At 42.1% G+C, this 24,349-nt stretch overlaps 1 protein-coding gene across 1 annotated transcript in view; it reads right to left on the minus strand.

Annotated features, from left to right (window-relative positions):
• Positions 1-3,059: 3,059 nt before the first annotated feature.
• nsg2 (neuronal vesicle trafficking associated 2) overlaps positions 3,060-24,349 on the minus strand; it is a 30,609-nt gene continuing 9,319 nt past the window's right edge. Inside the window, exons 2-4 of the mRNA XM_053441743.1 lie at positions 21,950-22,060; positions 5,586-5,696; positions 3,060-3,257 (exon numbers count right to left, since the gene is read on the minus strand). Coding sequence (XP_053297718.1) covers positions 3,060-3,257; positions 5,586-5,696; positions 21,950-22,060 — 420 coding nt within the window. The remainder of the gene's footprint in view (positions 3,258-5,585; positions 5,697-21,949; positions 22,061-24,349) is intronic.

Here is a 24,349-nt window from a genome sequence, read left to right on the forward strand (position 1 = left end):
CACAAGTGAGTTGGGCTGTCACGCACCATTTGTTCAGAGCATAGACTGAATGTAAAGCTGGATGACAGGTCTCCAACTCCTCCCACTATCCACAGATGAAGCCCCAAGATCACGAATACGATCTGTTTGAAAAGAAGTGTACTTTTAATTTTTGGATTTGTCCCTGTGCCATCTGTTAACACGGAGGAGGCAGAGTTTATGACCTGTATTTACACCCCAGCCACCAGGTGGCGACCAAGATGCTTAGACTTCCCTTTTGGCCAGCCGTCATACCATCTATTTTTTATACAGTTACTGGTTCGAAGTGAATATGTGCTAAAGATCACATGAAATATTTATTTTAATCAGAAAGAACCTGATGTTGAAGCTTTATATCATCATTTTTCAGAAGGATACAACACAAACTGAGAGAAACCTGGGTTATTTTTATATAGGTATATATTTATTCAATTAGCATTGACTGCCTTATCCTATTATGCTACCAACTAACATACATACTAACATCAACTCCCATCAATGACTCAAAAATGTCCTTATTTGTATCTTTTGAATAAGCAGTAGTTGGATTTAGGATAAAGAACATTTTATCCACCATTATATTCATGATTTAAATGGTATAGTTTTTCCATTTTGGACAATCAATTCTATGGCTAAATTAGATTTTTATGTTTTTTCGATCATTATATCTTTAGTTTTTGATTTGCCTGATTAACCAACATCAGATATTCATGCCTGTCTATTTTATAATTTAAATGTGTCTATGAAATTTTTATTATCATGTTATACTATATGCAGAGAGTGATTAACAATTTCATTCAACATATATGTATGGTTTCTATATGTACTTCTTTCTATTGTCCCTGAGCATCATGTCACACCACTTTTAATGGTGAGATAAGAAAGCATGTAATTCTGGGAGAAAAGGGAGAGAAGCCTTTAATGGCTCCATTGTGAACTAATTATAGAAAACATGGCCACGAGCACAGATTAAAGATGCTGTCTGCTCGGCCTTAATGCGAACACAGTTGGTTTTACGACTGGATGATCATCTGTTGTTTGGAGATACTTTGGTTTTATGCCAGACGACAACATTTCACGTATTACTGAGCGTGAGCAGCAGTTGGATCATGGTGGAAACCGTGAAGAATAAAAGTGTTGACTACGATTCTGGTGTGATCGTCAAAGAAAAAGCTGGTATTACTGCTGCCACTGTGTCACGGAGACATAAATTACCCTGATTTGATGCCTTTTCATCCTCATGCATTTCAGTAATGTTGAAGCTGGTGCATTCAGCTCCTGTGTTGCTCCTTAGAGGGTGAAAAGACCGAGAGCTGACGGATTCGTTAGAATACAAGCCTCTAATTAGGAAATTCAGCTATTCATGTCACTCACTGCAGGACACTGTTGTAAGTGCTACACATAGGGAAAAAACAAAGGCCTTATCTGTCATTTGCAGAAGACCCTGCACATGAATAACACATTCAGCAGCCATTACAGATACAGGTATTTTTCTTTCCCTGTCAATCACAGGCGCTCATCATTACCCACAAACCTGCTTTCCACTGCTCGGAACATTCCACACACATATACACCAACACACAGCAGAGACCATCAGTCATGTAATATGAATGTGTGTAGGTGGGTTTGAAAAGTGTGAATAGCGGAATGCGCCGTGATGAGAATTATCACTGTCATTCACGTCTCTCTGCCTCGGGGCGGCATTAGGCGCCGGTAGGTGGGACTGACAGACACGCTCGGCACAGGTCACAGCTTCTTTTTATTTTCAATTCAAATCAAACAGAGGAGGGACGGGGATGCACACTGATCAATTACACCAGGTATCGCTACTTATTAACAAACAACATCACAATATCTCGTAAAAGCGCTCTTTGACAGCAGATCCAACGTTACAAACTTAACGAAACAGCGGTAAAATAAGATTTGGCAAGAGACGGCGATGTTCTTTCACTCTGCAACACTGTACTCGATGGAGCTACATGTCCAGCAGCTGAAGCAGAAACTCGCACGGAGGAATTGTAAAACCAAGCAAAACAAAAAAACAAGAAAAAATGTATAGAAATGTGGAAAACCTCCTAAGGAAAGCTACTACAATGCATACACACCAATAACTTGCCTGAATTCACAGTTCTATGTACAGCTTGGTTCACTAGAGGATTTAAAATGTATCACACAGCACATTGGACATGTCATTGAATGTGAGCTATCAAACAACCATGATGGGGGAAAAAATCATTCAATCAAACCAGGATGTGCAGTGGATGTGGACATAGGCATTAAACCTTCCCTAGAACAGAAATGTTCTATAGAAAATGTGTTACAGCAATACAAGACCATACTGATTTATTCTGGATTGGGGTATGATGGGATCTGTGTGTGTGTGTGTTTGTGTTTGTGTTTGTGTATGTGTATGTGTATGTGTGTGTGTGTGTGTGTGTGTGTGTGTGTGTGTGTGTGTGTGTGTGTGTGTGTGTGACATGCCTAAAGTTGCACAGTTTGGACAAGAAAGGCAAGAAATAATAACTGTACTGTAACTCTGCAGTAAACACACTTTGAACGTGACTCGTGCCTTTGTACAAAGAGTTGCCGGGTAATCACATAGAAAACATCCATACAGTACAGTAAAAAATAAAGATATCATCATGACAGTCAATAAATAATAAATAAGAGGTAAGCGAGTAAAGAAGGTAACGACAGAGCAGACTGTGTGTGTGTGTGTTTGTGTTTGTGTTTATGTGTATGTGTGTATGTATATTAGCTGATGAAGATGTTCCCACGAGTGCAAAGGATCAGTGGAAAAAGCTCTCAAGAGAAAGAGCACAGAAATGGGCAGACGGCCTAGCATGTGCTTGTTTGTTTTCATGTCTGCATGCACGTCACCAATCTATATTGGCATTACATATGTAGCTGTTGTGTTTGTGTGCACCTCTTTTGTCTACGTTTCTACATGTTCTCCCTACGTGTGTGTGTGTCTGTGTGTGTGTCGTCGCGTCTGCGTTTTGTCTGTATGCGTTTGTACAACATCGGTTATGGCAGCTAACTCAGTGGCCCTCGTTGGCGGGGGGTTTGGCGTCGTGCTGCTGCCCCACCACCCCTCCAGGAAGCCAGGGGGAGACGGAGTGCGAGGTGGTCTGCTTGGCCATGCTGTAGTGGCTGATCACTGTGTAGAATCGGCCCCTCGAGTTGGCGTCCTGGGCGGCGTAGTAGGCCTCCAGAGAGGCTGGGATACAACGCTTGTGCTGCCATCAAGAGAAGGAGAACAGTGTGAGAAGATGCATCAATTCATTATCTGTCAAAAGTAAAATACGTAGCATCTTTGTAATCACCAATTCTCAAGATCTGATTTGTACAATTCTGTCAGTGTTCATGTTTATTGTGGTTGGCCCTGTAATGCCTTGTTTATTTATAACTTGGTCGTTGTGTGCGAGCCACTTTGCGTGCCAGCCCGTGCACGTGTGCGTTTTTCTCCATCGGCAACTTTGCACCTGGTGAACGTGCACGTGACACAGCTAATAATACCTCTGCTGACTGCAGTCTGAGCGCCTGCAGAGGTTATAAGCCTCAAACTAGATTTATTCCACCTAAAAAAATAAAAAAGTATTTCACCAGAGACACAGACTTCCAAGGTGACTGCGCACAAAGTACAGTGAAGCCTTTAAGTGCAGTGGAAATCTATACCGGGGAGTAGAGGACGAGATAAACTGCATCCCTACACTGTAAAAACCTTAAAGATCCAACTGTGATACAGCACTTGAACAGCAGATTGTTCCGTGTTTTACTACCTCAGCCATATGGATATAGCCTGGAAAGCAGACAAATCAGAAAGCTCATTTTTTATTTGCTCTTGCAAATGGGTCTGATCCTCCTCTCATTCAAAGACTGTATATAAAGATGGACACTTCCTCCCACTATCCAGAGATAAAGCCGAACTATCCCATATGAGCATTGTTATACTGCACATTTGGAGACAGTCTGAACAGCTCTAATCCGGGGGTGGAGCTGTGGTAGCAAGGTAAATTCCTAAAATTATAGAAACCAAAATTGCTTCTAATTGTCCTACGTCACTTTGATTGGTTGTAGGGCTGTTCCACGAATGCTAATATTTGAGGTTTAAGACCCATTCCCAAAGCAGATAGCTCAGGCGGTGCAGGTTAATGTGGATCAGGAGTTATAAGGTGGTCGTTAATGTGAAATAGACAGTGAGTCTCATTTGTCTCATTTTCATCTAATAGTCAGCCCGGCTAATGACTTCTGCTATGGGCTTCAATAGAGTCTCTTTATTCGTCTTTAGATTTAAGGAACAAAGACATAAAATTACAGCTGATGACACGGGTCACGATAAAAGCCCTGATATCACTGATTGATGATCGCTCTGCTGATGAGACGTGTTAGCTTCATCTTGTAATGAAGGCCGAGATGAGTCAAGGAGGGTGGGAGTGTTTTCATGTTTTTCCCTTTTCCTTTGAGAGACTAATGGAGGATGACCTCATCTTTGAGTTTTGATTTACTATTTCTCTATATATTTATTTGTAAATGTATAGAAAAGGAGATGGTGAATGATCAAGAGGATTCAGCACATCTGCTTTTAAAAAATTATTTAGTGTCATTATTATTATTTAGTTCATTAACCCTTTAAGTCACTTCTCAGTCAAAACAAGGAAACTTTCATGGGTTTCATTTAAAACGAGTGTGTTTTGTTAGAGACATAGACTGTATAGGGTCTATGTCATAGACTCCATGACTGTATAGGCCAAACTGTCCCGGGTGTGATCGTTGCCTTTTTGCACATTTGGAGTGAGAGTCTGCGCAGTAGTGATCAGTGGATGGAGCTACGATAGTCATGTCCCGCCAATGAATACACTTGACCAATCAGAGGAGTCTCAGCTGTCAGTCATCAAAAAAACTATTAAAATCAAATGTACCAGAAAAATTTACACTTGAACAAAGTGTAATAGAACTGTCCAAAATATTTTATTTGTATAGATTTCTTTAACGTGTACTTTGACTTGTTAGTTTGTCCCATCCATTACCATGAAGGAGGCAAGATTTACGATCTATACTGCAGTAAGCCACTAGGTGGTAGCCAAGATTCTTTGGCTTTACTTTAGGTGACCTGTAATGTCGTCCATCTTCAGGCCCAGACTACGGTTAGTGATGAACAGTATGTCTGCTTTAACAGGTTCCTGCTCCACCCCCTTTAGTAAAACTATATTTCAGATTTGTTGAGACTCATCCTCCCTGTTGATTAGGACAGATAACTAGACTAGCTACCATATGCTACATAGCTAAATATGCTACAGTGCATATCATATCACTTCATAAGCCACTTCTTCTGGTCGTCCTGCCCTTAGATGTTGAAATCCCTGCAGTATATTCACATCATCCTATTTATTTTAGGTCTGACAGTCTGTGTTCCCATTTCCCTTTATCCATTTCCTCTAGAGACACCTGTAGCTTATGTTAACTATCACAGTTGTTGTCACAAAGTGGAGAGGATGTCCTATGACCCTCTGCACAATCCAGCAGCCCACAGATGTGTTGCGTCACTACTGAATTCTGCGTCTTACCTTATAAATGAATCCATCTGGGCAGGCGTGGTCGTAGGTGAAGGCTTTATAAACCACCAGGAACACGATGCAGGCGAGGAAGGCCAGTGCCAGGATGATCAGGATGGTCACCTGCAGGGAGGACAATTGCTGGTCAGTATTTTGAGGGTCTGGTTTATATATATGAGACAGAATTAGTGTTAGACAGCGAGGAAGATGGAGTAGGTGCACTAGTGTGTGTCTTTGTGTGTGTGTGCAGTCATAATAAATGGTAAGATGCTGCTGACTGAGGTCAATGGCTCCTCCAGGCAAGGTGTTCCTGTGGAGTCGGATGATGAATGACTCAGGTTGTGACACTGTTAAAAACTACTTTGTTTCCATGGACACGGCTCTGCTTGGAAAATTATGAGACGTCAAGTCAGTGACGTAAATCAGGAGGAACATGAAAATTATCACAATGCTCTTCTAGGTTTCTACTGATCTGTGTTCAGCCTTTAATGATGCTACACAAAAGGATGCAATATGACTATTCCGAGTAAAGGTCTTACGATAAAAAACAAAACACAAAAGAAGTAAAATGGCACTCAGTAGAGCTTATACCTCTTCGGACGGCTAACCCTTGGTGCACTCATAAATCAGTGCCCTGAATATGTCGGAATTTTTCATCACAACCCATTACTTTTTAATAAAGTAGAAATGTTAAATACAGACAAATAAAAAATCCTTGATCTGCCCTTTCGGGTCCTTTCTCTACAAATGTCCCATCCTTCCACTCAAGTTTCACTGAGAGTAGTTTTTGTCTAATTGTGTTGAGAAGCAAAACCAACCTACCGTCGAACAAACAGACAGGGGTGGAAATCCCCTCCCCCCCCCCCCCCCTCCAGGCAGAGGTAATAAACATGCAGTTTAAACTTAAAGGCCCCTCAAGACAAATACATGTGTTTTATGTATCGAACGTTTACGATTCATACTGAGTTGAACTTTGCTGTTGATTTCACTTGTTGAGTTTTATATTTAAGAATCTCTCAAGTAGAGAAATCGTCCACTTTCTGAATGGTTCCTTCTGTTTTTCCTGCCAAATTCAGAAAAATAGAATCTCTTTCCCTTCCTCCCTGTTGGCAAAGACCTTTATGAACTGCGTTTCCTGACACTGCATAAAGCGGAGTTCCTGACGTGAGCAAAATGAAGCCATTAAATCGCTTTATACAAGATATCTAATCATAAAGTGGGACAAAATGTTACAGTCAGTTCATTCCACATGAACTGTTACATTCTGTTTCATTGTGTTTGCGTTTGTTCGGGGTCAAAATACATAAAGGGTGAAAAATGCAGTCAAAAGCAGAGCTCATCTAAAGTGATGGAAATGATGCATTTATTTCTGCATTTTGATGCCTCTGTCTTGTTTGAGGTGGGAAATATTCATTTTGCTGGCAGTTCCAGACAATGTCGTGGCAACGCAGATTAACATATAGAAGGATTTGTTTCCTCCTACTCATGCAAATGAAGCGGAAGGGATAGCAGTGTTTAAAAATGGTCCTGTCTGCCAAGTGGTAAATGCCACTGTGGGTGTGTGCGGTGCATTCATATTCCTGCATGAGTCTGTTTTGCCATTTAAAAAGTCATATCGACCCCAGTGAGTTATGTTGAAAATGGGGCCGTAATGGATGAATATCTCTAATTTCCTATTTCCATTTCTAGTCAGAGTCCAGCGTTAAAGCTGTTTTCTCCCACCCCTGAGTGTGATCTATCACCACGGGACGTCGGAGCAATTACACAGGGGTGTGATCATCAGTCTCCATCAGCGCTGTGGGGGCGGACGGGGACACGCAAGTTAAGTGACTGTTTACTTGGTGTCAACTGGGGGACACGACTCTCAGCCCCGTCGCCGCTGACATCCTTTTAAATTGCTTCTCCCGGTACGTTCAAAGGGAAGCGTCTAAAGTCACAGCGACCCGGCCTTTGGAGAGGAAGCAGATGTGGAATGACTGATTAAGACCGACCCTGACCCCTATTTGAATGGCTACGTACATAAATAACAGTTTATTAAGAAGAGGGATTACTGTAAAGCTCCATATCATGAGGCCAGCTATCAGTGTTTAGTGCATGTAGAGACTTTGCTCTGACACTTTGAAACATGAAGCAAAGACTGGAGTTAATAACGACAGAGATTTACTTGTTTACACACAGAATCCAACAGGGAGGGAAATTTGCCTGCATTTATCGGACACTGACATAATCATCCAGTGGATTATTTATTGAATAAAACTGCCTCCTCCGTAATATATTGTCTGGCCACTCTTTAATGATGCTTCAAATTAGGTCTTGACATTGTACATACAGGGCGTGAAACCGATTAGTGGAATTAACCCTGGCACGAGGAGCAGAGCCTTTGTGAACATGAGCAATAGTTGGAGCAACAACATGGCCTTTGTGTAATAGAGAACGATGTGGATGCAGCTGCAGCCATGTGGCGTATAAATCCATTAAAAATCCACCCTGACCTTTCTCCATTATTCATAATCTGGCTGAAATCCGCAGTAAACCATAGGGGGTCATCCGGGCAACGCACCAGCTCACCGATGAAGACTTCCTCCTTGCATGAGCTGGATTCATAACTTCTGTCTGGCAGCGTTGGTCTGATGTAATATTCCCCTGTTCTCACGCTGAGCATGAGAACGGAATAGAATTAAATATAAAAACCTTTCCGGTCAACACTCGGCTCCGATATCTCCCAACATGGCATCTTCCCCCGCCACACATGCGGATGTTGTGTCATCACTGCACCAGTACTTGCCATCCTTAACCACTATCACCACCAGCACAACCATCATCCCTGTTTGCTGTGCGCCACAGATAACACACAGACGTTTGTTTCCCTTGGATGTAGGTAGACGCACAGCATGTGGCTGTAATTTGGACCAAGAACAATGTGTCCTCAGTCAAAATTGGCTGCATCGGTAAAGAAGATTGGATTGACTTTGTGGCAGGTGTCTGTGCCCACTGGGTTTTAATCGCCCCCCCACTCCCAACCCCCCCAGAGCCCACTCCACTGATTGAACCCTTTTTTATAAATAAGAAACACTGTGATTGTATTTAAGGCTTTGATGCAAAAATGGATTTCGACTGCATGTTCCTTCTGTTTCACCAGATGAAACTGCAACTGACAAAACCAACATTTAATACAGATAAAGAAAACATTAAAAAATATATACTTCATTGTATATTTATCCTGTGAAACCTCAGACGTTCAACTTTTTATTTACATCGATATCATCAAAGAATCCAATTTCCTGTGATAAATATTATAAAACATAATAATAAAGTCATAAATAAATAGCTATTATGAAACAGAAAATACATATAGATCACATTCCATAGCCAACTATCTTTATACAAGACTGTTAGCCTATATACTTATGCCAAGGTTCAACTTTTATTTAACATTGAGAATCAAATCTCCCAAGATAAATACTGTAATTGGATGAAAATAATGTTTAAACTTGACATTTTGGGAAGCAACTCTGGAGAAATTGATTGAATGATGTCAGCACCAAGTTGATTCATGTCATAAATTTAAAAAAGTTAAAAAGCTCACTCCAGAAAATGTATAGTTCCAGTTAAGTTGAAGTCATGTGGTAATAAAACCCTTTAAAATTGTGAATTTAAATGTTTACACTTTGCACAAACAACGCTTTAACGGGACTGGTAGGTGGATTTTGTCATCTTGTACAAACCCATACAGCAGCTTATCTGTTTCCAGTCTTTATGCTGAACTAACTTCTCATATTTAGTGTAAAGAGACCTGATCACCATCTATCCCTGCAAGACAGTAAACAACTATATATTTCCCCAAATTTCCCTTTGACATTAGTTTAAAAACAATGAATACAATAAAATAACTATACACCGAATACAATCTATCCACCACAACATTTGAATAAAAATCACATTTTCTGAACGCCAACTTTCATCAAACAATTCAAATCTTAAATTTACTTTAAAATACTTCGGTACCCAAACTGAACTATGGATGAATTGTCCCGTTTGTGTTGTTGTTGTTGCCTCACAGAGCGGTGTCAGTGAAACAACAGGCAGCTGCAGCTGGAGACGGTTGTGTATTATGGACAAAGACAAACAATCAAAGCAGATTACAGAAGATCCAGGAGGATTGTTCTCTGTCCCCGGGCTTTCTCATCTCCCACCGCAGATTAAGTACCTACACTTTGCTTATTGTTGATGTTTACCCACAGTTTTCCATCGACACACACACACACACACAAACACACACACACACCACCTGCTTTAACGCTGACTGTCTCTGAAACTGAGAAGAAAAGACGTCTCTTATGATTTCCACAAAACACATTTGCCGTCAATTATTTATCGTTGCTCGGTGCATGACGAGGTCAAACACAGTCTCCTCAATGGATCTGCTTTTTCACGGCCTATTTAACTAACGCTCTACATATGATTTCTCTCTTCTTTCTTTTCGGGGGGGGATGGGGGGTTAACGCCACGCTTGCAACACACCACCCACACTCTCACTGCTGGAACTTGACAGGCCATATGGGGAGGCAGACACCTCCTCACATCCACCCAAGGAAAAGAGGAGAATATGTAGAGAGAGGGGGGAGGTGTGACAGGAGAGGGACGCGAGAGAGAAATGACGCTAATAAAAGTGGATAACAGGGTGACGGAGGGAGCAAAGTGAGAAATAAAGGAGGAGATGACAAGAGACAATAAAAGCGGCGAGCGAGGGGGCAGACAGAGAGCAACGAGCGGGCGAGGGAGATCCAGGGGCAGATGGAGGATGTCGCTCCCTCTCTCGGTGGCAGGTGGCACAGAGAGACAGGCGAGTGGGCAGCAGACGCAGTGGGATATCAGCTGAAGCATAAACAACTATTTTTCATTTATCCTTCATATTACTCCTGTGACAGCTCCTCAGCAGCAGCATAAAGGGAGATCGGTGGACCCGTATTTCCCGGATTATTTTCCGCTCTTTTGTGACAGAAGCCTTGTGCTGCACGTGGAGGATATGAGCTGCACGCCGACATACAAAAAGGAGCTATTAATATCAAATGGGAAAAGTTCTTACATTAAATACATTTGATCTCGGCTGTAATAACGTCGAATGCCTGCAGGGAAGTTTGTTGATTAATAAAATTAATGAGCATAACGGGTTGAGCCTGCACAGAGAGAAAGACTCCCTAACCAAAACATAATTAGAACCCTTTAAAGGTCAGATCGCAGTGAAAGCCAGTTCACTTATATTTAACATCTAACATGTAAGGACAATAAGTCCTTAACAAGAGAAATTATCTTGTCAACAGTTTGTCCATCAGTTCAATCATAGTTAAAAAATCATGTGCACAGTTTTTTGGTTAAGTGCTCTATGTTTCATCAATATTACAAGTGAACTTACTCTTTAATAACCTGATAGTCTAATTGTTACAATTTGTCTGCACTTGGAGTTTCTCTCCCTTCTCTTTCCCCTGCATTCTGGGTATTTTCACTAGTCTCAGCTCATGCAGCGTCTACCTGCGGCTCATACGAGCTTGGGGGGGGGGAGCAGTGGACCTAAAGCTGAAATGGTTGATTGACATGAGCTCAGACCCCGGACTTAGGCCTTCTGCGATTAGCTAGAAGGTCGAGGATTGATTACAAGCTTTAGATAGCATCTCTACACATTAAGATGTGTTGTGGATTTTAATAATTGTAAAATAAATATGAGTTACTTTAACTATATCATAAATTACATCAACAGTTGAGACAGCTCAGCTCAGGATATTTAAATGCTCAGTTGGGTAAAAACCCTCTCCTCTCATCCCCTCTGGACACAAACCAGCCGGTGGGTCTGTATCCTGGAGGTTCAGTAGTGCTGATGGAAACGTGTCCTGCTGAAGTGTCCAATCGAGACGCTAAGCCTCTCCCACTGGTCACATGTATGAGCGACTAAGTCAGGGATCAGATCCCTACATAAAAATGTAAATGAAATATTCTCCTATCCTCTTAAGGGCAAGTTTTTACAGTGATGAAATAAATAAAGTGGGTCACAGCGTATACCAGTCGGGGGGGCAAGTGGGTGGAAACTGGCAGTGATAACCGAAAGGTCACAGGTTTGATCCCTTTGTGTCCTTGAGCAAAACACTCAGAGCCCCTATCAACCCTGTCTCTGTATATGGAATATACATGTGCAGGATTATTATTTGAAGTTATATGATGACAATAGATTGACTTCTGTAAATACCCATTATTTAAAAAATCTAGCTAAACCTTGGTTTAGCAAAAACCAAAATAGAACAGTAGCAACCATTTTGGCCCAAAAAACACATTTTATTATATCTTGTGGTTTTTCAGAGGCAGATGAAGATTTTTTTTTCATTTAAATAAAGAAGTCCTGAAAGCTGAAAGTACTTCAAATATTAAAATGAAAGTGCTCTCTTTGTACATTATTAATACTGATGATTTAATGCATAATCAGCATTTTCCTCTGAGTTGGAGTTAAATTAAACTTCTTCACTTTAGTCTAGTGGTTTCTTAACATAATGGTCACTTCCCCCATAACACACACAGACACACACAGACAGATAATGAAAGGGTTTTAATCAATATCTCTGCCAAGTAGATTTTCAGCATCATTGGTTTGTTTGTTTGTGGATTAAACGAAAACAACAGAGATATGTGATCTCCCAGTCTTTAGGCTGTGCACTGTTATTTTAACAAAAACATCCGAGCAGAGTAAAGGTAAAATGTCTCTTTAGTGGAATTTCTAATAACTGAGTGAGTGAATACTTTTTGGTAACAGCTGAAGTGTTTGGAAATTAAAATTTAAGATTATATGCATACATATTTTGTTTATGTAATATATGCATGCGAACCATAACCAGTAGCTGTAAAGGTCACATAAATGTATAAAGTACATTGGTAAAGCAAAGTAGATCTGCAAAGGGATATAAAAGCCTGAAAATAATACTGTACTGATTTAGACATTTCTACCCAACAGAACTATTTTTGTCAGTATTTGAGAAAAGCACATAGTTTTCAGGTATTTTCCATTTTACACTGTCCTTCCTCCCAAAGTCAAACTCTCCAAGTTTCTCTGATCGCTCGGGGAGCCGGCCAGCTCAGAGCGGAGGATCTGAGACGGGGGCGGAGGGATGTCAAGGAGACCGTGTTGGGGGATTTGGGCTCTGGGGGACTGGCCATCCGGTGGAGACGAGCGCGGCTGCAGTGGTGTGCCAACAAGGTGCAAACACTCCACTGCGGAGATGATCGGAAACAGCAAGTGTTACAATGTTAACCCGACAAAACACAACAAGCCGCAACAACATCCATTGTCTAATTGCTTGCCGAAAGAAAAAGAAAAAAAAAACGAATAGAGAGCGGGACCTTGTGGATCTTTAATCTGTGCCCTTGTTGTTTTCTCTGAGGTGATTTTATTACAGAGCCACCACCTCTTATAAAGGTCACTCAAATGCAATAAAGAAAACGCTGTCCTCAGTAAAGCTGCATATGTTGATGACTGCAGGTTTGATCCCTGAATTCGAGGATTGAGACCGATTTAAAGCTTCTTTGTCACATACAGAGAAAATAATGCACAAGTGATGAGGGTTAAAAATAAAAAGAAGCTTTTCCTGCGCACATCTCGCGGTGAATGACTAACAAAACACTTTGTATTTGAACGTCCTCTGCAGCCTCCTCCGTAAAGCTCAGTTGTTGTGTTTCCTTTTTAGGCGAACAAAACTGGAAAGCTGGAAACAAAGCGAGGGCTCTGCTTCTTACAGATTTATGTGTTCAACCTAAATGGGACAAATTCCTCGCAGAAACGAACCCGAGGACATTTAGAATCCTCACATGCACATGAAAAGTACACGTGTAACAACTTATTTATGCAGATTAGAGTCGCCTTAGTTCAAAGACTTTTGGATTTATCGTCTTAAACCACAGTATCACAGCAACATTAGGCTATTTATATTGTAATAATCAATCTATTGTGATTTTATCTTGAAGCATCCGGCCGCTCTGCTGCTTCTGTGGGAGCGCTGGGAGATTTTAAATTGTGAGATAACTCGCTGACTGTCCGTTGTGACTTGGCCTATTTTCCACGAGACGAGTGCAAGACTCTTTCAAAAGCAGTTTTCATGGGAAAGTTTGGATTAAAATCGGTCCTTATATCACATATTGTGTTTAGTGAAGGAATTATCTTGTCTGACTGGGATAATAAAGGTATTTTCTGGTCTGTGTGTGTATGTGTGTGTGTCTAAATAAATCATAGCGTGCGTCATTGTGAATTTCCACTTCCTGTTCTTGTGCACAGAATCCACAGTCTCTCGACGGGTAAGACAGTGCATGTTCTGTCGGAGATAGACGCTAATTATGCTAATGTTTCCCAATTAAGCCAGGTCTCTATGGAGACACAACTTCAAAGGTTTCCCGAGCACATTGTCATATTGGTTGGAGACTTCGCTCGGAGGAGGATGTGCTCCGGGGGGGGGGGGGGGGGGGGGGGGGTAGACTCCAAATCAAATAGCAGGTGGGCTCATATTGCCCCGAAATGAGAAACGCAGAGTGACAGAAAGGGTAAAAGAGACAAAGACACACATGAGTAAACAAGGCCACGATGAATAAACATCATCGTGTGCTGCAACTCCGCAAAACCCCTGAGATCCAAAGACCAGACGATGCTCCTTCCTGAATGAAGATCTGCACCGGGAAAATAAACAACGCAAATCGGGAACAACGAACCAATTCAAATAATAACGAACAACGATTCTTCCTCGATAGCGTGAACACACGAGCATCCAGGCACAAGTGGATTCTAATCGTGAATCAGTAATTGCTCTCTGAGGAGACACTAAACATCTGGATTAGATTTACTAATCAGTCTCTACTCTGCTGGCTGAAGATGTTGCAAAAGACGGAGATATTATTAATGAGGGGATCCGCCTTCAACACACACACACACAAACACACAAACACACAAACACACACACCCAGACACTCTGACTCACTCAGAGCACACCTCTACAGACTTGTTTACATCACCAGACAAGGTTGATTACTCTAATGTCTCCCCAGCTCAGTCTCATGGGTGTTTTTTATGTTCCTGCATATGTTCACCATGTACGCAGCTGTGTGTGTGTGTGTGTGTGTGTGTGTGTGTGTGTGTGTGTGTGTGTGTGTGTGTGTGTGTTTGTGTGTGTGTGTGTTTGTGTGTGCAATGCTAAGTGTTGTAATATTGTTTTAAACAAATTGACATCTTAATTTCAGTTAGTCCTTTGGTATTTGTGTCATGGGCGGGGCTTACTCCTACTGTCCTTCTAAATATGTCAGCTTGTTATTATCATAGCAAATCAGGTGTCTGCCCCAATGATGGAAAATTGTAATGCAAACATGTCAGTTTTAATTATATGTGTGTAATAGACTTTGATATATATATAAGTTATTCTTGTCTCATATGTATTTGATTTATCTGATCTTAATTTTCACTGTTGAATTATTGGATTTTTATTCTAATATTCATATGAACATGCCTGGTTATCATTATCATCAATTATTCACCATTAATATATGAAATATCTTAACCAACAACCAATCCACCAATTTAAACCTAAAGAAATCTGGACTTTAATAATATCAAAAACATGTGTGGAGTCGAAAGTGTTGACATAAAGAAAAACACAGGTATTTGTAAAACCTAGTAATGATCCGTGCCCTCAGCTGCAGAGGATTTAAATCTGATGCATTTTCACTTAGGTCCGGTTGCGTATGAAGATGTGAGCTCAGAGATTTAAAGCTGTCGGGTCACATGGACGTCTGGGCCATCGATCAGGCTCCCAAATCCTTTTCCCTCTTGGCAACCACTCGGCTGGCAACTTAATTACAAAGTCCAAAACAAAAGAGTTTGGATCCACCGACCTCCGCGTCCTCGTCTAAAAGCCACACACAGATCTCAGACAGATTCCACCTCTTGTTTCGGTGATTGCATATTGGATTTTCTCAAAGCGCTTTGACCTTTGAGATAAAATAGGACGTGCAGTGAGAAATTGAACTTTTCCTCGTGTCGCAAAGTAATTTACGTCCGTGTATTCACGCCTGCTGATGATGATAGGCCGACAGTGAGTGAAGCCTGCCGTCCTTTGAGGTGCTGTTTGATACCGGATCTGAGGCAAGAAGTAGAGCAGAACAGAAGCCATCTGGACGTATAGATCATCCCAGATGTCCCTCACACAGCGGCGGCGTCTGTTGTCCGTCCCTGTGGTTGTCAGGCTGTCTGAGCGTCTGTCAGTGTGTCTCACATGGCGGCGGACACAGGGGACCTCTTTGCACTGACAAATGACTCAAACTTGAGTCGGCTTCCATGCTGTGGGGGGACGGCGGACTGACCTCACCGGGATGGTGTTTGTGCTTCAGCGGAGCGTGAAGATACTCGTGTGGAACCATCCAGTCGGGCGCTGGTTCTGATTTTACACCGTTTTGATTTTTCCGCCTGTTAACAGCACCCTGTTCCGGCCTGTTGTGCCCTGATAACCGGTGTTGTTGCTCCGGCTCGGCCAACACAAGCAACATATCCAGCTGAGATCTGAACACAGCTCTTCAGCCGGCGCCAATTCATAATTCAACAAAGACAGTCGGCTATTCAACGTGCGTGGACTTCAAGTGTGTGTGTGTGTGTGTGTGTGTGTGTGCGTGTGTGTGTGGGTGTGTGGGTGGGTGTGTGTCCGCACGCCAAGGCTGTGAGATCCAGGTATCACATCTGGCTGGTTCATTTTATAAGAAGCCAATTTGGAACAATGTCTTTGACTATCAGCCAAGGGAAACTGGCACAGCTATAACAGGAGCTGTGAGGGTGTTGGTGTTGAAAGTGTAAAATACAGCCACGAGTTTGATGAAAGAGAGAAGGTGAAGGAGAGAGAGAGAGGGATGGATGTGAGGAAAAAGGAGGAGAGGCTTAACGCTTTCCACTGTTGGTTGTGGAGCCATGTTCCGACTTCATCACAGAGTAAACTGGGCATCAGTTTTTCTTGCAACAGGAAACAACATCCACCGACAAGATTTACTTTCAGTGGGGCTTAAAAATCGTTCTGTTAAATAATTCTGGGAGAGTCTGTACACACTAAAAACAATTGGTAATCAATCATAATTTTGAAAATATAGATGTAAAACAATTGATAACTTTGGAGCCCTTATTCAGACATAGGACAATATATATATATAACTTTCTAGTGCATTTGAAAGTTTTGTTTGTGCGTCAGAAACTAACTTTCAAATGCGCACAAGTTCAGGAGGATGTCTGGCACACACTGGAGGACGCACAGTCACCTCCTGCCTCTTGGCTTGTTATGTCTCCATTTGGAAATTAGCTGTGTCATATTTCAACCTCGGACTTCCTCATGAAACTGTCTCCGAACGTCTTTGCTCAACAGATACACCAGATACACCTGAAACTTTCTTTCACACACCAGAAAGTTTCTTTGGGATGTAATCAAAGAAATGAAAAATCTTGGGTAACTGAAACTTGACTCCTTTCTTCAACCAAGCCACTGAATGTAAGATTTCAGGATATTTAATGCATCTACATATAAACTCTCTTTTGAGTTACCTACCTCTAAATTAATGTAAAAGGAGAAAAAAGAAAACCAATTAAAAATGAGACCACAAAATAAATTGAACATTAAATTGAATATGAAAACATTAGACCAAACATATTCGTATAAGTGCATACTCCGATTCAGGCACTAAACCTGAAGGACAGAACATCCCAAAACAGACACTGTAACCTTTTGTTGCTAGATAATGTGTCGTGTTGGTTGTTGAGCTGTTTATAAAGTTTGTACACAACTTTTTTGGCTTTAACAAAATGCACTTTAAGTAAGTTAGACCGAGAGGCCGTCTCCATTAGGCCGGGTCGAAACCTAAAAAGCATCCTCCCTAAAGCGTATCGATGTCGGGACGTGGAGCGTTCGACTGCAGCTCCACTTCTGACTCCTCCCTCTGATGTTCCCCCTCCGCTCACGGCAAACAACACTCAGACTATTATACCAGTGCTGACGCTAAATCAATTGTGCATTTAAATGTTTGTGTGTTTGTGTGTGTGTGTGCATCAGTGTGGGTGTTTAACCGAGGGCAGACAACTGGGCTATAAACTCTCCCTGCAATCAGCATACCATTAGTCATCCATACAACACAAGGAGGAACAATACGCAGAACAGTGAGGCTGTGTGAGGTTTCGAGCCGCCGCAGTAATTACCTCCAACCTGACAAACAGTGCGGGGCTTGTGTGGAGGCGGCCGACTGCAGCAAAGCTTTTATCTGCAGGCAAAGTGCAGGTAATAATGGGATAATTGTTTTGGACGGTGGCTGTCTCTCCCACAGCTACCTGCACAGGCTTTGCTAACTTCGGCTTGGCAGTCACGGCGCTGTCAGGGGGTCAGTGTGTGTGTATGTGTGTGTGTGTGTGTGTGTGTGGGTGAGATGAGGTTTGTGTTGGCATGTGTTTGGGGGGTGTAAGGGTTCCAGCCAGGCCTGTAGGAGTGAGGCATGCGCCATGTTCTCAGGACGGCGGGCGCCCCAACCAGAGAGCGAGCAGGATGACATGAATTAAATCTGCCCCTTCATCACACTCTACACCTGCATCGCTCTCTCAAAGCCGGCCCCTCCGAGCCACGCTAATCCTCTCCTCCGGGTTTTTCATTTTCACAGATGCTCCTCGTGGCATTTACTCTTTATTAGAAAAGTCTGCAGTTGAGTGTGATGGGGGGGGGGGGGAACGGAAAAGAAGTAGAAGAAATCTTTTGCAGCAAAGGTCATTAGCGGAATGTGAACCGAAACACAGCATCTCAACACCTTCCTCCTTCCTCAGTGTCATCCTTCTCATTCGTTTTTTTATCCAATCCAATACTAATACTTGAGAGTTTCCATGTGTTCAATGATGGTATATTTGATGATTACATCCCCAAAAATTATAATCAATCTATTTTAATTTGTGTAGCTAGGGTAAGAGTCGGGAAAAACTACCCCAAAAAAGGATTAACATTAGTTTTAATGAGGAAACTCCTAAAACCCTTTACATCTTCATATCATGAAAACTAAACAGTTTTACATAATTTACATATTTAATCAAACACAAGTTTGAATTGCCACCTGGATTATTTCCCCTACAAATGTTAAGTCATTGTTCCCAGTTTTTAAAACTCTATTTATGATAAAGTTTATATTTAAACTGTAAAATATCAAACCTGATAACATCTTCATCATCTTCAATCATTGCCCTTAAAAGAAATCTGTATTAGTGTATCAATATATATTGATTGGGCTCGACAACAGTTATTGTAGGTAAACCATAACTTTTGATAATATGGTAGAAATGACATAATAAAGTCATCTTATAGTATATTAATGCATTAACTGTTACAACCAATACGATTAGAGACAAGTTGTACAGTTTCTTTAGATAAATCTAATTTGTCATGATGATGTCATCATAAAGTGCTGGTATTATCACATTATACAAAGTAACCCTGGTCCGATTGGAGATATGTATAAGCCATGTGATGGAGGATATGCATTGACCTCTGGTTGCTTCTCATTTCACTTGCTCATGTATTTTATCTGCTATGTTCGCAGGACTCTGTATCACAGGAACACTCCATGGCCACGTTTGTCACTGTGGATTAAAGCTGCAGCTAAATGCCTGAAATGTCTTTTAAGAGTGATGCTGTGTTGCATTTCGGAGTAAAGCAGTTTAATCAAAAAGGGGTCAAAGTGTTGCAGTAAGCAGAAACATGCGAAGAGAGGAAAAAGAAATCCGCAGCAGGGAAGGAGAGCGGCGGAGAGGAGGATGGAGAGGAGGATGGAGAGGAGGGTGGAGAGGAGGATGGAGAGTGGTAAGCAGGAGTAAGACAGTGAGGGGGGGCAGATTAGAGAACGTTTTACACTCTGAGCTCTTCATCCATCAACACAATCTGCAAAGCTTTGAAGAGAGAAGAGATGTGCAAGCTTTTCATCCAGAAATGTTACACTGTGTGTGTGGGGGGGGGGGGGAACATGCACGTGTGTCTGCAGAATCAGTTCTAGTAGTCAAACACAACAAGCGCTTCGGTCGAGAACCCCAAAACAACCGACATCACAAAGACTGAAAGACTGAAATTAATCCCTGCCAAACAGAAGCTGATGATGTGCGACACAACGACACAACAACACTCGATTGGAATGTTGGTGGCAACAGTTTTAACAACTCTGGGAATCAAGAAGTGCTGTTTGGCAATTTGTCGACTCTGTGTCAGGATTTGTTTTCCACCACCGCAAGTGTCCCGGAGCCGCGAGTCGACAAAACACCTGTCGTACCAATAATAGCTTGAAGTGAACGTGACAACAAGGTCGACAAAGACTGAGATTAAGCAGCTGCAGGTTGTGTTGATGTTGAACTTGCATCACACGTTGAGAGGTGTTCCTACTATTTTGTCCACGCCATTCAAATGAATGGTGATCAGCTAAAGAACAGACACACTAACTTGTTATAGTCCAAATCGACACCTTTATGACAGAGTTTCAACACAAACTGAACATTATAATGATGGTTTGTTGTAGGGCTTCTGTATTATACTGTATTAAATGTACCTAATAAACTGCCAACTGACTGTATATTAATGTATTCTAAATATACTGTGATAAAATATTTTGTCTGCTGTCCCTGTTGAACCTGTGTCATCTCAAATCCAGCTCGGAACACTTGGCCGACATTCAACTGCCATTTGAAATCGATACGGGCTCAGCTGGTCTCAGTCGACTCCGTGGACAAGACAAGGATCTTCTCCACACAGACGCTGGCCGACACGCTGGTCCACCGCTGCCACTTCCAAGACACCGACCTCATTGCATCGCTCTGAAGTGTGGAGGTCCAGGTGATGCAGTTTTCTACTTAACCTTGGCAGCAGTGCTCTGACACAGCTTCAGTGTGTGTGTGTGTGTGTTGTGTATATGTGTGTGTGTGTGTCGGTGTCTCATCCTGACAATTAGACAGCCTCTTTTGGTGTCCGATATCTAATCCTGCTCTCCTCCGCTTTCAAGAACCTTTCACGCCCGTGTTACACCTCCCATTAATACACACACACACACTCTGACATTTGCACACCCTCTCTCTCTCCCGTCTCTCTCTGTCTCTCTCCCGTCTCTCTCTCTCTCTCTCTCTCTCTCTCTTTCTCTCACTCTCACTCTGTCACTTTCTCTCTCTCTCTTTCTCTCTCACTCTGTCACTTTCTCTCTCTCTCTTACTCTCACTCTCACTCTCAGTCAATCTCTCTCTCTCTCTCTTTCTCACTCTCACTCTCACTCTCTCTCTCAGGGTTGCCATGGACCGAGGTTTTCCTTGCTGCCATGACAACGTCGGCTCTCTTATGTCTCCCCTAACGACAGCAGAGTGGCTCAGACATCGCCTCGGAGACGAAGACGCTGTTGGACGGTGCACACGCAGCTGACATCCCCTGTCCCAACCTTTGCTGAGGAAGAGGCACTCGGCTCTATTACTCAAGAAAAGGCACCGATACAGCAAATGCAAAAATACACCGTTACAAGTAAAAGCCAAGTAAAGATTGTTTCCAATAATGTGAACAGATTGTTTTAGTCTTTTACTGTCGGGACGCATCATCAGGTTTCATCAGAGTAGTTACACTTATAAACACATTGGATCTGCCGGCGCAGCCGTCACAAAACCAAACCTCATTCAAAATAGGCTAAACAGTCTTAATGAGTGTCTGTTAAGAGGTCGTGAGATGAATAATGAGAGAAAAGCCAAGTTCTGCTTTACTTTTACTGTTCTAATCTCTCTAATCTGTTCTCTATTGATCTCAAACAGGTGATTGAATGAGGCAAAGGCCCCAAACTGCAGCTTTTTCAAGTGAACCCAAGCCAAAAGGTCAAGAGCCACCGACAGTGTGTTGTATGTCATAAATGCATCTTAATTTAATATGTAAGGTATTTAAAGGTTAACTAATTAGGTAATATTATCTCTCCAATAAATGTAGCGGAGTAAACAGTATGATGTTGCACAAATCTTCAGTAAATACTTGTACTTTATCTATCATCAGTGATATTTGTGTTTGAATTGTATATTTATCTTGTTACCAGTGTTCTGCTCGCATGTCTACCTCCTTAATATTTGCATCGTGAACAGACTCAGCTGCCGGAACACTTCTAAACCAAACTGGCAGCCGACCCGGTCACGCTGATTTAATTTTGGTGAACTGAAGGAGGAAATGTCAGATGAATAAACATCTTGCTTCTAATTGGAACGATGATGACAAGAATGACCTCAGTACAAACTGAAAAAGAGAAGTTCAACTATATAATCAGGAGTTTTTGTATTCATCCAACTTGTCCGTTCTTACCTTAAGTCTCTCGGACACCCCGTCAGTGAAGCTGATGGTGAACTCCTCCACCTTGGGAACCTTCAGTCTCTTCTTCTCCGTCTGGTACTCGGTGCGAGTTTTCACCACCACCTGCAGGAGGGAGAAACGGTTCAAGCAGTGAGACACTGAGAGATGCTTTAATACACTTAATATTAAAAGGCGTTCATGTTTAAGATGTAGAAAACAAGATGCATAGGCACATAAATAATGGAATATATTTGAGAACACTGTGTCCAGGACACTATGAGCCGAATAAGAAGACCTAACAAATCGAATGTGAAGATAAGAAAAGTCTGCACAGGCTAAGGGTGCATCTGTCCATGTGTATAAATACATATTCCTATCAGCATCTCAGCGGAAATGCATCCTACAGACAACGTTCTGACATTGTCGGAATCGGTCGAGTCTCAGTCTCGACTGCCTCTCTCCGCAAGATGTAACTCAGAAAGGGAGTCACATGCCTATGAATAGAGAGAACGCCACTCGGGTCATCTGTTGCTATATCTCCGCACATTCAATATATGCCATTGGAGCTGAGTGTGCACAACCTTCTCTGCTATGCTGCAGCTGTGCAGAGAATTCAAAAGTTGAAGAGATTTCCATTTGTCTTCTGAGTTTTTTTTCAACAGTAATAAAGCAACGGAGCATTACTTGTACCTTTAGTGCACACAGCTCACATTCACAGGTTGATACGACACTAGAAGCACATCAGGGGCTCAGAAATGTCATAAAGAGAGATTGAGAAAAGGGCACATTTCAAAACCCAAAGGTGTAAGTTAGGATAGAAGAATAAGACACAAACAGATATTGAGCAGAGATGGCAGATATAATAACACGGCTGTCGATATATCGTTCTCCAGAGCAAGTTCACTCCTCTTTATTTGACTGGAAATCAGGATTTGGGCATAGAATGAAACCCAGCAAAGCTATAGAAGCCATATCCTGCTGGAGACACTGGTGCCAGGCATCTGTTAGAGCTCCACTGTATCTTAATAAGGTCTGGTGCCCACAATCCAAAACCCAGAGTCTGGAGAGAAAACACTATGCTTTGGTGCCGACAGCTAGAAGGGGGAGGGGGGGGGGGGGGGAGTCAGGGTAGCAAAGGCTTGCCCCAATACTGTCAGTCCAAAGCTCCTCAAGCAAACCGGTTTAGAGCTATGGTCAAAATACGGGAGGAGGAGGAGGACACGAGTAAAAGAGACGGCGTGGAACTCTCTCAAAATCAGTGAGTATAGAGAAAGTGGAGGAGATTTCTACATGAATTTGGTAAACTGCAGCTGAGGTTCCACTGAGCAAGGCGTCAACTCTTCTAAAGGGTAATTCTGGTTTTCCAGTCGAGTCGTGACGCGTCTTTGTTTCCAAATGTCAGGTAAAAAATCTGGTAGTTACTATAGGCAAGATCATATCTGTGTCACCTGAATACTTATTTAAAAGACTTTACTTGATATCAAATAAATATAATTTTTTATATATCAAAATGAAACTCTGCATTAATGATTAAAAACAGTGATGAACTTACACTTCTCCTCATTTTCACAATATAAACTTTAAATTCTGAATCTTGAAACAAATCTCTTCTTTCCCGTCAGCAACACAAATGGCAGAAGGAATCGTTTTTTACCAGGTTTCCCCCTCAACTTTGACAAGAAAGGAGAAAGTGTCCTTGCTGTTTTGTGCATTCACTGTATATTCATGTGCACCAGAGGACGTGTCAGACGCAGAGGAAGGTGAATGGACGACAGAGCAGAGGTGAAGGGAGAGGAAAAGATCAATGTCTCCGTGTCCTTGTGGCTAATTGTTCTGCCTCTGAGCCGCTGTCTCCGGGACAAAACCACAAACTGCCGTGCACACGTCGCGGCTCCACTATCTGAATAGCAAAGCAGCCGGTTGGCTCCAGAAAGCACTTATCTTAAGAGTTCAAGGCCGCAGTGAAGACAGCACGTTTTGATTGGACCCCCTAATGCTCCGGAGCCCTGTGGCTTTTCTTCGTCATAACTAATGTCTCCGTTTGGCCTCAACGTCCTTGTTCACTGACTCATTTCACAGTCACGTGTTCAGGATGTCGAGGTTTAAATACACCAGAGCTTCAAGTGGGTTGATCAGTCCTCATTCTAACTCCTTTATTACATATCCCCTGATGAAGCGGTTATCAATCCAACGTTGGCTCGTCTATACAGCCTCTTAGCTGTGAGCCAGTGGTACAGAACAAAGTGCCTCCTTCTTTCATTAGATACTCGCTGGTCAAAACATTCATTCACGAGCAATAAAATCGGGTTTGACAAAGTTTGATGTTAAATAAAACATTATATAAATGATGCAGTCATGAACAGTCACGACAGGATGAGTGGAAATGTAATAACAGCTTAATTACAACGAGAT

Source organism: Pleuronectes platessa, chromosome 15, assembly GCF_947347685.1.
Source record: "Pleuronectes platessa chromosome 15, fPlePla1.1, whole genome shotgun sequence".
NCBI classification, from domain to species: Eukaryota; Metazoa; Chordata; class Actinopteri; order Pleuronectiformes; family Pleuronectidae; genus Pleuronectes; species Pleuronectes platessa.